At 29.3% G+C, this 13,845-nt stretch overlaps 1 protein-coding gene across 27 annotated transcripts in view; it reads left to right on the top strand.

Annotated features, from left to right (window-relative positions):
* The window catches only part of LOC145297875 (inositol hexakisphosphate and diphosphoinositol-pentakisphosphate kinase 2-like), a 375,735-nt gene that overhangs the window by 354,772 nt on the left and 7,118 nt on the right, over positions 1-13,845 (top strand). For 19 of the 27 annotated variants that reach the window (XM_080144206.1, XM_080144210.1, XM_080144285.1 and 16 more), the window contains one exon: positions 4,387-4,473. The exons of the other annotated variants lie outside the window; for them this stretch is intronic. In XM_080144206.1, the coding sequence (XP_080000332.1) occupies positions 4,387-4,473 (87 nt within the window). The remainder of the gene's footprint in view (positions 1-4,386; positions 4,474-13,845) is intronic. 27 annotated transcript variants of the gene reach the window in all.

Raw genomic sequence — 13,845 nt, 5'->3', positions numbered from 1 at the left:
GAAATAAAATTGAAAGTAAAATGATTTTCGAGTAACGCCAGGTAGATCCATTTAATAACTAATAAAAATTCGGAAAAGTATAAATTTATTTTGAGTCAGATAGTATAACTAATGTCCTATTAATTGTTTTACAAAAGTAAAATATTTGTTTAAAAAATGTTTAAAAAAATTCAATGATCATAAATTTTAATAATAAAACAACAAAAAAAAACAATTATTATTAGGCATCCCAAACCAAATTTTTTTGTTCATAATATCTAATCGAAACGTTCAATGTGGCTACAAAGATCTTTGCAAAACATAAATAATGATACCTTTTTTTTTTTTCAAAGCACAATTAGCCACTGATTTACTACTGCTCAAAGTTTGTTGGAAATTCATTAAATGCCTAACATTTCTATTTACAAAACACTCATAATAATAATAGTAACTTCATAAATCATTTAATTACTAAATCATAGATCACGATTTCAATTATTATCTTGATGAAATAAAGATTAAGTATTTATCTAATATTCCTCCAAGATAAAATTTCTTTAATAGTTTTTATTTTTGTCTTAGCTCACATATATCGACGAAAATTTTTTAATTAACTTTCAATAAATTATGAAATGTTCACATTTTGTTTATTTCGTTCTTTACATGTTTACATTAATAGTGATTTATAAACTTTTGTTTTAAAAGATTTTTTTTTTAAATATACTTATTGAAAACATTTATCTCTTATCAAAAATAAAGAAAAATATCTATTACATCCTTGGAATAAATGTCTTTGTATTTTTACATATATTAATAGTTTGATGTTTTTAAAATATATATTTGAAACAATTTAATAATCTATAGAACTACTTTTCCTTTATTTTGAAACCCACTAATAATAATATTTTAGAGTTCTCTGCTTTTTACTAACAAAACAACAGTTTATTTGCATCTTGTTTTGTGTGAAATTTTGATTTATTTTACAAGTAATCCTGAATTATTCACTCAACTGTTGACACTAATCTGGATTTGTATGCACCAGAGAATTTGTTTGATTTTTTTTGTTTAAAAAAAATTTTTGTTTTCTGTTAGAAATGAAATAATTCACGGCAATTTATTTCACCTTCTGCAAGTTAAAAATGTATCTATGAAAAGTAAAATGAAACAAAAAAACTTTATAGTATGGGTGGGGAGTGGGGCCGTGTGGCTCTTAACTCTTACATAATCAAATTGATAAAAAATTGAATGAAATTAAAAGAAAAATGAAAAAAATACATACTTAAAAACTTTCTTTGGTTTTCACTTTCAATTTTTATCTTCTTTTAAGAGTGAAGTGTTTTAAAGTAATTTTAACCAATTCAAATAACAAAATCTCCTTTTCAATTTCTAATTTGAAATAGCAAATTAAGTGAAAACATGGAAGACAACTCAGTTTTTTATATGGAATAGACTAAACCGTTAAAACCGCATGATTTGATAATTAATTATTTTTTCATTCAATTGTTTTTCATAATTTGGGAAATTTTTACTAATTTTAACATTACATAATAGTGTTTTACTAAAAATACAAAAAAAAAAAAAAAATTTAATCCAATTATAATGCACAAACATCGACATTTTTACCAAAATTATTGATATTTTACAAATAATTGTTTTTCATTACCATAATTAAAAAAAATTAAAAACCTGAAGACGACAATTAAATAATCACATTATGTATTCATAAAAAACGTTAAATACTTTAAAATATTGAAGAAGAATTAAGAGTGTGTCTCTCTTACATTTTCCCCATATTGCAACAGTAGTTAAGTACAACTGTCTTACTAATATTCATCATTATAGTTCTATACCAGATATTGAATACAGGATCCGTTGATTTATCTGAATAAAAATTCTCATTATATAATTTTTTTTTTCTTTATTGCAAAAGACTTTATGAGTAGAAAGCCTTATTTTTTGTAATAGGTGTACCACGAAAATTAAAAACAACTTCATAGTGTGCAGTCATGAATTATTTTTGTGGTATTTTTGTTTTTTAGCCAAGCATGTTTATTATTATTATTATTATTATTATTATTATTATTATTATGTTTACAGATTTAGTATTGATTGAATTATTTTCAGATATAAATAAATGATTGAGTATTTAATGATAATTTTCTTATTGCAGTATTTCATTTTGATGTAAAATAATTCTTTGATATGAATTATTTTGATCATTATTATTATTTTAAAAATATTAAAAACTATTATTCTTTGCAGCTCAATATACTTCAATTTCTTTTTCTTTCTACAGGAGGAAAAATTATTCAATTTCTAATCTCACTGTTTTATGTATATTAAGCATTCATTGGAGGATGAAAGAAACTTATAAGACTTGTAGTTCAACATTTTAAAATATTAAAACATTGCGATAAAAATTAGTTTGATAATTTTCAAGACTTAATGTCCAATTGTTTTTATCAGCATATTGTATAGCAACAAGTGACTTTTAAAATCACAAACCTTAAATAAGATTACATTTATTCATAACAAAAAGCTGAGTAAAATGAAATTAAGTTGAATGTTCAGTCATATCAGCATTTGTAGAAATTTTTTATATTAATAGAAAAAGAATAAGCATGGTACCTTTCAATACAAGAATCATATACATTGATCTTAGACTTTCTATAAATGGAAGAACCAAAGAAAAATAGCAATAATATTGGGATGAATGTCAAAGTAATAATTTACACCAGATTTGGTCAACTATTGATGAGTGGCAAAGAGGAAAATAGACTGTAATAGCTAGATTCTACATAGGACATACACGTAGTACTTACAAGCATTCATTGGTTTGGTGAAGAGTCTCCAATGTGTATACCATGTTAAAGCTCTTATACAGTCAAACAGATACTAATAGACTGTCAGGATCTGAAATAGAGTCAAAGGAAGTACTACAACTCGAAAATTCTAACAGATCCGTTTAAAGACACAAATCTGACCAAAATATCAAACTTTATCAAAGAAGTTAGACTTCCCCAAAAGAATTTAATATCAAATTTTTTAAATCTATTTTTTTTTTTCCAAAAAAAAATTATTTCCATTTGACAACTTTATTTGACATTAAATAAGCCATAGATGGTTGATATGCCGTAAATCAAACTAGACTTTTGAAAATTACATTTTAATTAATTACATGATTTTTATTTATTTTTATTTTTTTACTGCTTGATTTTAGTTTATCAGATTGATACCATTGGTCAATTGACTCAAAATTGTAAGAGAACAGCATGAAAATAAATCCAGTTTACTTTTAATTTGAGAGCTCCATAAAGGGATAAGTAAATCCCAGATTAATTCTTACATGAATTTTTTTTAATCAATACAACAGTGGCCTTGCTTCTATTAAACCAAAGTATGGTTCTGTTGAATTTTTAAAGGTCCAACCTCCCAGGCTTTGTGAAGGGATTAGTTTATTGCTTATCATCTGAGGCGCTCCTACAAGAGGAAACTAACAGAGTCGCTCGAACATTTTTTAGAAGACAAATATATAGCACAGTCACATTGATGAACCTGTTCTTGCCAGATCATTAAGGTTAAGCAATGGTGATCCTGGCCAGCACCAGATGGGTGACCATTTGGGAAGGCTAGTTGCTGTATGTACTGTGCTGAGTCGTAGAAATTTTCAGGTTGGTATCTGGGGGCGCGTTTAACTTACTGGAGGAGATGCACCCCCGAATCAAGATGGAAAGGCACGGGAAACTACCGTCTTTATTTGCCTTCCTGAAATTACCATGGCTTACAATTTTGAGAGCCATGGTTGCTGATGCTGTTAAAAACAGCAGAGCCACTTCTGATGCTGTACTTCTAGTGCACTGGCTTTTCAAAACCTCACCTGGCTTTATATCTAACCTCTCAGAGTTAAATACTCTGACATAATTCCACAGTTGATATCATAGAACCTATTGATTTTGTTGCAGTGATGGTGGGTGTTGTAGGATGTAGCAACACAGACTGTATGCTTGATAAGCCATATTCGAGCTAATATTCTTTTAAATTCTCATCATATCAATCATTTTCACTCTCAATAAATTGGCATCTTATCCTGTTTTATATTGCAAAAGATTTTTTTAATTTTTCAAATCCTTTTGTTTTGTCTTTATTTTTCTTTCACTTTTTTCTTCTTTTAATTTCGTTTTTTTTTTTTTTTTCATTTTACTTTTTTCAATTTCATTTCTTATTTCATATTTACTTTTCTTATCCTGTTTTCGTCTTCAGTGGTCAATGTGCTTTTCTCTAAATGGAAAAGCAATAGAAAGAAGAACGACAAAGACTTTAAACCTTACTCCTACCTCCCAAGTACAACAAGTTACATGACAGTTCGGTTCTGTCAACCTCCTTAACTTACCTACTTTCTTTTCTTAGTGACTGGTCTTCTGCGAACTAGTGTACTGACCGGGTCAGCTAGCGCTCCTGACCTAGTGACTGCCTACAGAGTGCAAAACGAAGAGGGTAGGTGTAAATTTGGTATGAGTGCCTGTTCATGATTTGGCCAGTGAGTGCCACCAGAGTTTGTGGTCAACTGGTTGGGCTGGACAGTAGCTCTACATTTGCTGCTGCTGCTAACATTGATGTTGTGGAGTTTTTTCTGTCCATCGTCCATCCACATGCTTGTCATTTCAAACTCGGCTCAATATTTCTGTACCGACTAATTTAATGATAATTATTTCTTTCCATTCCTTTTCTTTCCATCTGTAATTCCTTGTCTAATGCCTTTCACACTCTCATTCTTTTGTATATCTTTTTTGTCTTTTTTCTTTTTAATTTTTAACATCATAATAATAAATGGTTTTAATACTTTATTGATAGCAGTGGCAGCATGAGTAAGGACTCCTAGCATTCTTGCCCAAGCTTCAACCCGTTACAAGTTAGACATAAATGTTAATCTTAAGATTTAGTTTTTTGTGTGTAAAAAAGATATAAAAGTAGACAAACTGCAAAATATAAACGACAAAATCACATCAAACACAACATCAGTAGACAAATATTTTGTTTCATTTTATTGATAAAACTTCATAGGCATGCAGCAAGAACTTAGATAACTTTTATAAGAAGAAATAAATTTCGAGGTGAGATTTGATATTAATAGATATAAAGGTGGTGGAGGAAGAAGGGAGAGAGGGTTGGATTGAATGTATGAATGTAGTAGTTCCTAAAACTAGAGAATATGAAACATAGCCACATTATGAGAATGGAAGGTCAGCAGCTGGTCACAGAATAATGGTTGATATGCCGCCTATCTAAATATTCCACAGAAGAGAAGAGGGAATGAAAATCAATAATCTAATATTTAAATTTTTATCTTCTTTGACAGTTATATCTCACCAATGAAACCTTCCTCAAGGTGTGAGCAAACATTTATGACTCTATACTATTATAAAATTATAGTGTTTTACAAGTTTGTGCATAAACATGATTGGTTGACAAAAAAGGAATAGGCAGAGTACATATTACTAAGGCAGTAGTTTTTATGATGTCAATACCCGATTTTGAATCTCACATGAGTCTAGAGGATTTTTGAAAATCGTGTAGGTGTTTCATAAATTAGAAAATTAACATAAGAGAATTACATAATACCCTTTTTTTTAATATAAAAATACTAAGTAGCATAGTTTTTTCCCCACAAAACTTCACAAATATTTTTCTTCATATGAATTATAAAACATTTTGGAATTATATGAATTATAAAATATTTTTCTTCATATGAATTATAAAACAAAAGGTAAATGTAGAAATTGGCATGTCCAGGTATTGTACAAACATCGTTCAAAGAGCAACTATAAAACATGTTTTGACAATTTTTTTTAATATATTTTTTTAGATCTTGAATCTTTTGGGCAGTGTAAAGTCAAGCATCATCCATTACCACAAGAATGATTAAAAAATTTTTGACATTGTTAGTTTTTGTTTTAAGTGTTAAAAAAAAAAAAAAAAAAAACTTCCATCACAACCAGACACAAAGTTTTTATTCTGTTCTATGATTTGTCTTCATTGTGCACAATAAAGGATTCATGTTTTTAAAATGATTCCATGACTATAATACTTGTGTTTAGATGATATTTTTCTTCTTTTGTAGTAAATATGAATTAATTAACATGTGATAATCGGTTATGATTTTATATATGTTTTTTTTTTTTTTTTTTTTTAAATCTTTGGAGGAGTTTGTAGCAGTTGACACTCGCTACAAACAGGCAGGAGCTACTTCTCACAACTTGAGATTTGAAATACATTTCCTCCTGGCTTGTCCAATAACAAGCCAGCTCTCTATCACGTGACAGAGTATATAAAAGGCAAAATCTGAAACCATTAACCCTTTTTCATCCTGACCCTGCCTGGGAGCAAACTTCGCCTAACAATGGCTCTCTTCTAACTACCATTTGTTTCCACGTGCTGTACCCAAACGAACATTCTTTGTCATGCTAAACACTATACACACACACACACGCACACACACACACACACACACACACACACACACACACACACACACACACACACACACACACCTACTCTTTCTTACCATGAGACACTAATCCTTTGCCCTGTCTCTACTATCAGACTACGCTCCTACATATGTATATACACTGAACACCTGTCTCTTTCTTTCTCCTTCAAAAGACCTGACCTATATCTAATTGTCAGATATCTAATCTGCGTCTCCACATAAGGAACTCTTTACAACTAATATAAAAACAAGTGCACATACAAACACTTAAATGCCACTAACAAAAATGATTAATAAAGCTCAGAAAGTTACGTATTCCGGGATCACCATTTTAGTTAATAATGACAAAACAGATCAGAAGGTTGCATGTTCATATCACGTCGAAGTCACCAAAATATATAGAAAAAGGGACAACGAGATGGAGTTTCATTCTATATTAATAAACAAACTTTATTTGTTCGTTAGTAGAGTGTACAAGAGAAAGACGGGTTAGTATGAGAGTTCAGTGTTCATATGCACACATGTTTTTATAGTAGTCATGAAGAGTTCCTTATGTGAAGACAAAGATTAGATATAGGTCAGGCCTGTTGAAGGAGAAAGAAAGAGACAGGTGTTCAGTGTATATACATATGTAGGAGCATGCGTCCGATAGTAGAGACAGGGGAAAAGGTTAGTGTCTCGTGGTAAGAAAGAGTAGGTGTGTGTGTCGGTGTATAGTGTTTAGCATGACAACGAATGTTCATTTGGGTACAGCATGTGGAAACAAATGGTAGTTAGAAGAGCTAGCCTGTTGTACTCAGGTTCTACCTGCAGCTGAAGCCTAGGCGAAGTTTGCTCCAAGGCAGGGTCAGGATGAAAAAGGGTTAATGGTTTCAGATATCACCTTTTATATACCCTGTCACGTGATTGAGAGCTGGCTTATGATTGGACAAGCCAGGGAGAAAATGGATTTCAAATCTCGAGTTGTGAGAAGTAGCTTCTGCCTGTGATGTAGCGAGTGTCGACTGCTACAAGTTATTATTATTATTATTATATTGTTTCTCTTTGTATTATTACCGACATGATTGCTATGTATTTTTATTTTTTATTACTGGTGTGTATTGCAATCTTCTTCAGGTGAATTTTCTCGTCCTGTCGGTGGGGTCACAAATCACCATAAATAATAATACACCTGAAAAGCACTTCTGTCAAAACATTGTTGAAGAATCCATAAGAACTGTTAGAATAAAAATCGTTAGAAAAAGAATGCAAATGATAGTTTTTTGTTGTTATTTAGTTTAGTTTTCACACATAAAACCTAGATATTTTGCTAAACTATTTTGTTGGTAGAACCCCAAATATTATTAACTTTCCACTTATGTAGAAATTTTAACTAATCCTTTGCTATAGTCACCAAATGCCTGTTTTTTTGCTTTGTGTGAATTATCTTTTAAGATAGAATGTACATGTATTGTTTTTGTTTATGATATTTAATAGTGAGGGTTACTATTTATTACTGTCAAATATACTTATTTTGTCTATTCATGTTTGAATATTCTAATTGATTTAATAACAGACTGTTTTTTATTTGATATTTTGATTTTTTTAGCTGGATTCCCTTAAATAGATTTCTTGTTAGCAAGGTAGGTACTTGTGCATAATAAAGACGCTGCTAGCGTTGGAATTTTCTGGGCAGTTTATGTAAAATACTGGCTATTATGTTGTTGTTTCACTTGCCAGCTGATACTCAATGAAGGTTTTGTAATGTTTTTTCTACGCAAATGCTGGCCAATTTTTACAATGAAAAAAAAAAATTATTTTTTATTATGAAGATAATTCGGTGAAAAATTAACTAAAAAATGAAGACAACATTCATTCTTTTTGTCATGGAAAAAATTATTGAATGACTTTTACAAAAATGTAAGAAAATTAAAATAATAATAAAAAAAAACTCATTGTACAGTAAGTTTCATGAATAAATATTTTAATCATTTTCGTTGGCTGCTGCAATTTCATTGATTCAGCATTTTGGCACATTCAGGCATTTCATGTAAACTGTCTAGAAAATTCTGATGATAACATGGTCCTCATTCTGCATAAGCACCATAAGATAAATTAAAAAAAAAAAATGTATCACTGTATATACTCAAATAATGGATTACTTTAATGTCAATATTTCATGTAATAAAATATGCAGGTTTTCATTAGGACTGATTTTGATGCCAAATCAAAATTCTATGAGCAAAAGTTCTTTCTTAGCAGTACCTTACTGTAGAACACAATATCGCAGGGCTGCTTCCTAGCTAACTATAGCATGTTCGTTTTCAAGTCCAATGTAAACAAATTACTGTTAATTTGTCCTCTTAAATAATCTACTCAATTCGCACTATTACCAACCATCATGTTGTTGTCTCACTGACCACCTGACACTCATTAACTCTTATCCTCAAGTGATTTTTGAGCTTTGATAAGTGGTGACTTCCTAGAAAAAAAAAACATCAAAAATGCAAAACTTATATAATGTGGAATTTCGACAGCATTTTTAGGATTACTATTGGTTAAGACTTTTATTAGACAGTCTTTTTGGAAAAATTCCTGTCTAATTCACCTAGTCATTTTCAAAACAATAAATGGATTGACTATAATTGTATGTAACCCAAACATTCTCTTTTCGTTTGCTACTCCACCTTTTTCTAGATTGCTCCACTTATCCTTGATCCTTACATCTTAATATAAAGAGTTTTGCAAAGAAGGATCACATACGGTTATTTTTTTTAAATCTTTAGTATGATTTGACCAAGGATATAACCCTGGTCTCCTGATCCATTAGCAAACACTAACCTTTATACTAAATGGTCATTTTAGTTTGATATTAATGAAAAAAAAAAAAAACAGAAATACAATCATCATTTTTTAATTTCTTTACAAAGTTTTTTTTTTTAATTTTTTTAATCAAAATTCATACTGTTTCGCAATCCTCCTTGATTATTGTTTATTATTATAATTTAATTCTTTTTTATTATGATTTTGTCTCATTTTCATATTTTCCTTTTTTTTTACATAACTATTTGGTTTAAATACGCCAGAAAAACATTATACAGCACCAATTTCTTATTAATATGTATCTGGATCCCTGTTTTATTGTGAGTTGTTTCAACTTTTGATATTCAACATTCAAATTGAGCAGCTTTAGATAAAATAGTGACTTGAGCTCAACTGATGTAATTTTTTTTTATTGCATTTTCATCCCAAACAAGATACAGTATCTCTTTGATGTACTATCTAGGATATAATGTGCAGGAATACTATTTAGGGAGTTAAGCAGTAAGATATCTGTTTACATTACACTTGAACTTCTGCATGCCAGTACAGTCAGGGAAGCAGGGACCCGGAAGGGAATTCCAAAGTGTAGTGGTTTGAGGGGAAAAAACTATTAAAGAAGAAGGATTTCTGGCATCTAGAGATCTCTACTCTGTCGGGCTGGCATTTAGCTGCTTGTCGGGAGTGTTTACGTCAAGGGAGTACAAGGACATGTAGTTTGTCAGAACACCTACTATTAAAATACTTGCAAAACAGGCAAAAGGATTCAACATTTTGTTAATGGAACAGAGGTTGAGACCTAGCTGACAGTGCAGGACCTTTTGAACTTTAAGAATGAGAGACTAGTAGCAGATGCACTACCCCAATGTGATAACAATACTCCATACATGGGTGAATGGTGGCCTTGAAGAGGTAAAGGATACTCTCAAGCATAAGTAACTTTCTAGCACGGTAGAGAGAGCCCACTTTTAACGGTTAATATGAAGCATGTTCCTGTAGTCCTTGCCTATAGGGGCTTGTTTAACACTGCAAGTGTGTCATCACTCAGGTTGTTACATTTCATTATTTGAGATCTGTCCGATTTAGTTATAATGATTTTTATTTACCATGCTATAATACAATGACTCCTTCTCTTCGTCTTCCTGTAAGTATTCAAATATTATCAAGAAGTACATGAAAATTGCTTTAATTTCGTTAAAGATTTTATGAATGGATTTAAGACTAATCACTTATTTTAAAAACCTTTTCTATTCATTTTACATATTCTAAGTTCCTAATATTTGTCAACTTGGGACAGTTTCTCTACAAATTTTAATAGGGTTTTGTGCTGTGACATTTTGTAAATAATCATAGGCTTTTTTCTGTGTTAGTACAACTGCTATCCTCTATTTGGATCATGGAGTCTTCCAAATTCAAATCAAAATTTAATACTTATCTGATGTCAAAATTGTTTCTAATTTAAATTTATTTTCAAACCTAATATTTCAGGGAGTTTTCGTACCTATATTTTATTTCTTTCTCTATCTCTTGCTCTTATATCCTCTCTACTCGTCTCTTTCTTTCTATACCCCCCTCTCTCTCTCTTTCTTCCCTCTCTTTCACACTTTCCATTTCTCTCTCTTCCCTCCTTTCTCTTTCTTTTCTCCCTCTCTTTCTCTTTCCTCTCTATTTTTATTCTCTGATCTCTTTTTCCTTTATCTTTCTTATGGAGAATATTTGTACATAGAAACTAGTAAGTAAATTGAAAGAAAGACATTTTTTTAAGCTTCTGCATATATATATATATATATATATATATATATATATATATATATATATATATATATATATATATATATATATATATATATATTATGATAATTATATACCAGAGAGCATGTGTTCAATTTACTAAATTTATTGTTAATCTCTAAGCATCTTTCAGTCAAATTCCTTAACAGAATATCTCTATTCATTATTATTACGATTTTGTATTTGTATTTACTACCAATAAAGTGTATTAGTGGATCAATCAAGGCAAATAAGCAACTACTTCTTTCTCTTATTCCTCTTTCTCTTCTTCTACTATTCTTCTTTTTCTTTTTTCTTTTTCCTCTTCTTCTCCTTTGCTTCTCATTCTCTTTCTTCCCCTCTCACTTCCATTATAACAATCAAGGCAAATAGGCAACTTTTTTCTTCTTCCTGTCCTTCTTCTTCTTCTTCTTCTTCTTCTTCTTCTCACTGCCATTATAACTTGTATTAAGCATGCAGTAATATAAGTATTGTGTTTGAAGTGACAAGCATGACCCATGCAATAATGCGTTGACTTAATATTTCACTGATGGCACACACAGCACATTCTTAAGTAAATGTGAAAGTGTTAAGAACCGAACAAGAAACTTTTTAATCGTTTTTTTTTTTTTTTTAAATTTTTTTTTTTATTACATCCAAAAGGTTTTGTGATCATGATTAAATTCCACCCATCAATCCTCACCCTAGACCCTACTTCCTCTCTCAATCTGCGGACCTTTCTCATTAGGACAGTAAATAAACGTTCAGAAACTTTCCATGTGTTTCTGAACATAATCTTTTTAAGAAGTCTATAAACAGAATGTTACTGAATTTTAAGAATCTCAAATAACTTACATTTGAAAATTTACAAAAAAATATTAATTTGTTGTTCTAAAAATAAAATTAATGAATTCAAAACCGAAAAAACAGTGATTTTATTAAACTAATGCTTTATTAAAATAAAGAATACAAGAGTCACATTATATGACATCCAAATTTTGTTATATTATCAGATTGAGGGATTCCTTACTACAATTTATTGTCCTCTTATGTAAAACAATAAGAATGACATCGGATAACGTTTTTCTATGTCTTCTTTTACTTTTTCTTTTTCCCGTTTTTCTTTATTTCATCCAATTTTCCCTCTTTTTCCTACTTTTTCCTTTTTTTCTGGTTCTTCCTTTTTTATTTTTTCCTGTTTTTTTTTCTTGTTTGTTTCCTTTTTTCTGTTTTCTGCTTATTTTATTTTTTTATGTTTCTTTCCATTTTTCTACTATGTTTGTAGTCTTTCTGTTTTATTTTTCTTCCATATTTCCTGTTTATTTTTATTTTTTTTACTGTTTATTTTTTTCCTTTTCTTGTTCTTTCTTTTTATGTCAACATTGAATTTTTAGATTGATTTATGTAAAAATATAAAATAATTTCATTTTACTTCCCAGTGCAGTTTTATTACATGGATACTTTTATTTCACTTTGATGTATGCAAATATTTGCCAATATTTTAATCTTAATTATTTTAATACTATTTGATATTCTGTATAAATACTAAATAATGGATTTAATCAGAAAATATTTTATTTTTTATTCTTGTATTTTCTTATACTCAATATCAAACAGAAACACAAGCATATAAATATTATCAATCTGGTTTTTATATATTTAATATTTGCATCTTTCAGGCAGTCATGATGTTTAATGCTACTTAACTCTTTAACTGTGTGATTAAAAATACTAATTTGCTTAATAATGTAAATCATACATCATAAAATTGATATTTTTTGCTTCTGCAATTAATTTTTTTATCTCTAAAAAAAGTTTTGTTGTAAAATTATTTTATTTCTGTTCGTTAAATAAATATTTAATGAAATTTTATGAAAAAAATGTTGTTTTATAAAAAATGATAAAAAGACTGAGCAAGGGTAAGCATGCTGTTAGCAAGTCTCTTTATGAGCGTATTTTTCATGGAGTGAATACAGTTAATGGTAAAATGTAGATATATTCACTTTCCATATTTCTGCAGCATAATAACAATAAAATGTTTTTAACTAATATTTTTAAAATACAAAAGATTTACAAATTTTAGTAAAAGTATGGACTTTCATGCAAGTTACTCTTCTGCCTCCCTAAAATATTGGTTAAAAAGAGTTTTACTTGCCTAGCCGCATCCCAAGAAAGAAACAATGAAACAATCATGATCAGAATACCAATTACTAAATAAATCGTTTTTAATTCATTTTTTTTGGAGTGTGTGATATTTTTTTCTTTTAATATTTGTTTATTTATTTATTTTTTTTTTTGAGAAAATTGGAACTGAAATTCTTGCCAAACTAAATTGTAAAGATTATGTAATTTTTTAAGTTTCAATATGTTTGTTTTTCTTTTCGTTTTCTGATGCTGAAATGTTATTTGAAGCATGACATTTGCATGCAACCATTATCACCTCTACTTCTAATGGCATGGTATTTTGATTTTTCTTAGTTAGATGGAAATATTTTCCCAATCATGTGCCTCCTGGACCTTCTGTACAGATTGCTATCACTAATTATTTTAATAATACTAATTTCTTTTATTATCTTAGCATGATTTTATTTATTTTAATTTGTTTTTTCTTTTAATCCGTACACTGTTCAATGCATGGCCTAAGCAACTGGGTATTGCCTCAGCATCACAACAACTCTTCTACTTCATCAGTTATTTTTGGCATTTTTTTTTTGTTTTCTTTTTATGAGTGGAAAGAAGATTTATTTGCTAATAAAAATAAATGTATGTTTCTTTTTCATACCTTCCAAATTCCTTAGTTTTAAATAATG

The sequence above is a fragment of the Euprymna scolopes genome, chromosome 2, assembly GCF_053919585.1.
Source record: "Euprymna scolopes isolate OS-2025 chromosome 2, ASM5391958v1, whole genome shotgun sequence".
NCBI lineage: Eukaryota > Metazoa > Mollusca > Cephalopoda > Sepiida > Sepiolidae > Euprymna > Euprymna scolopes.
Note: the sequence above shows the minus strand (reverse complement) of the source record. Positions and strands in the feature narration are given on the sequence as shown.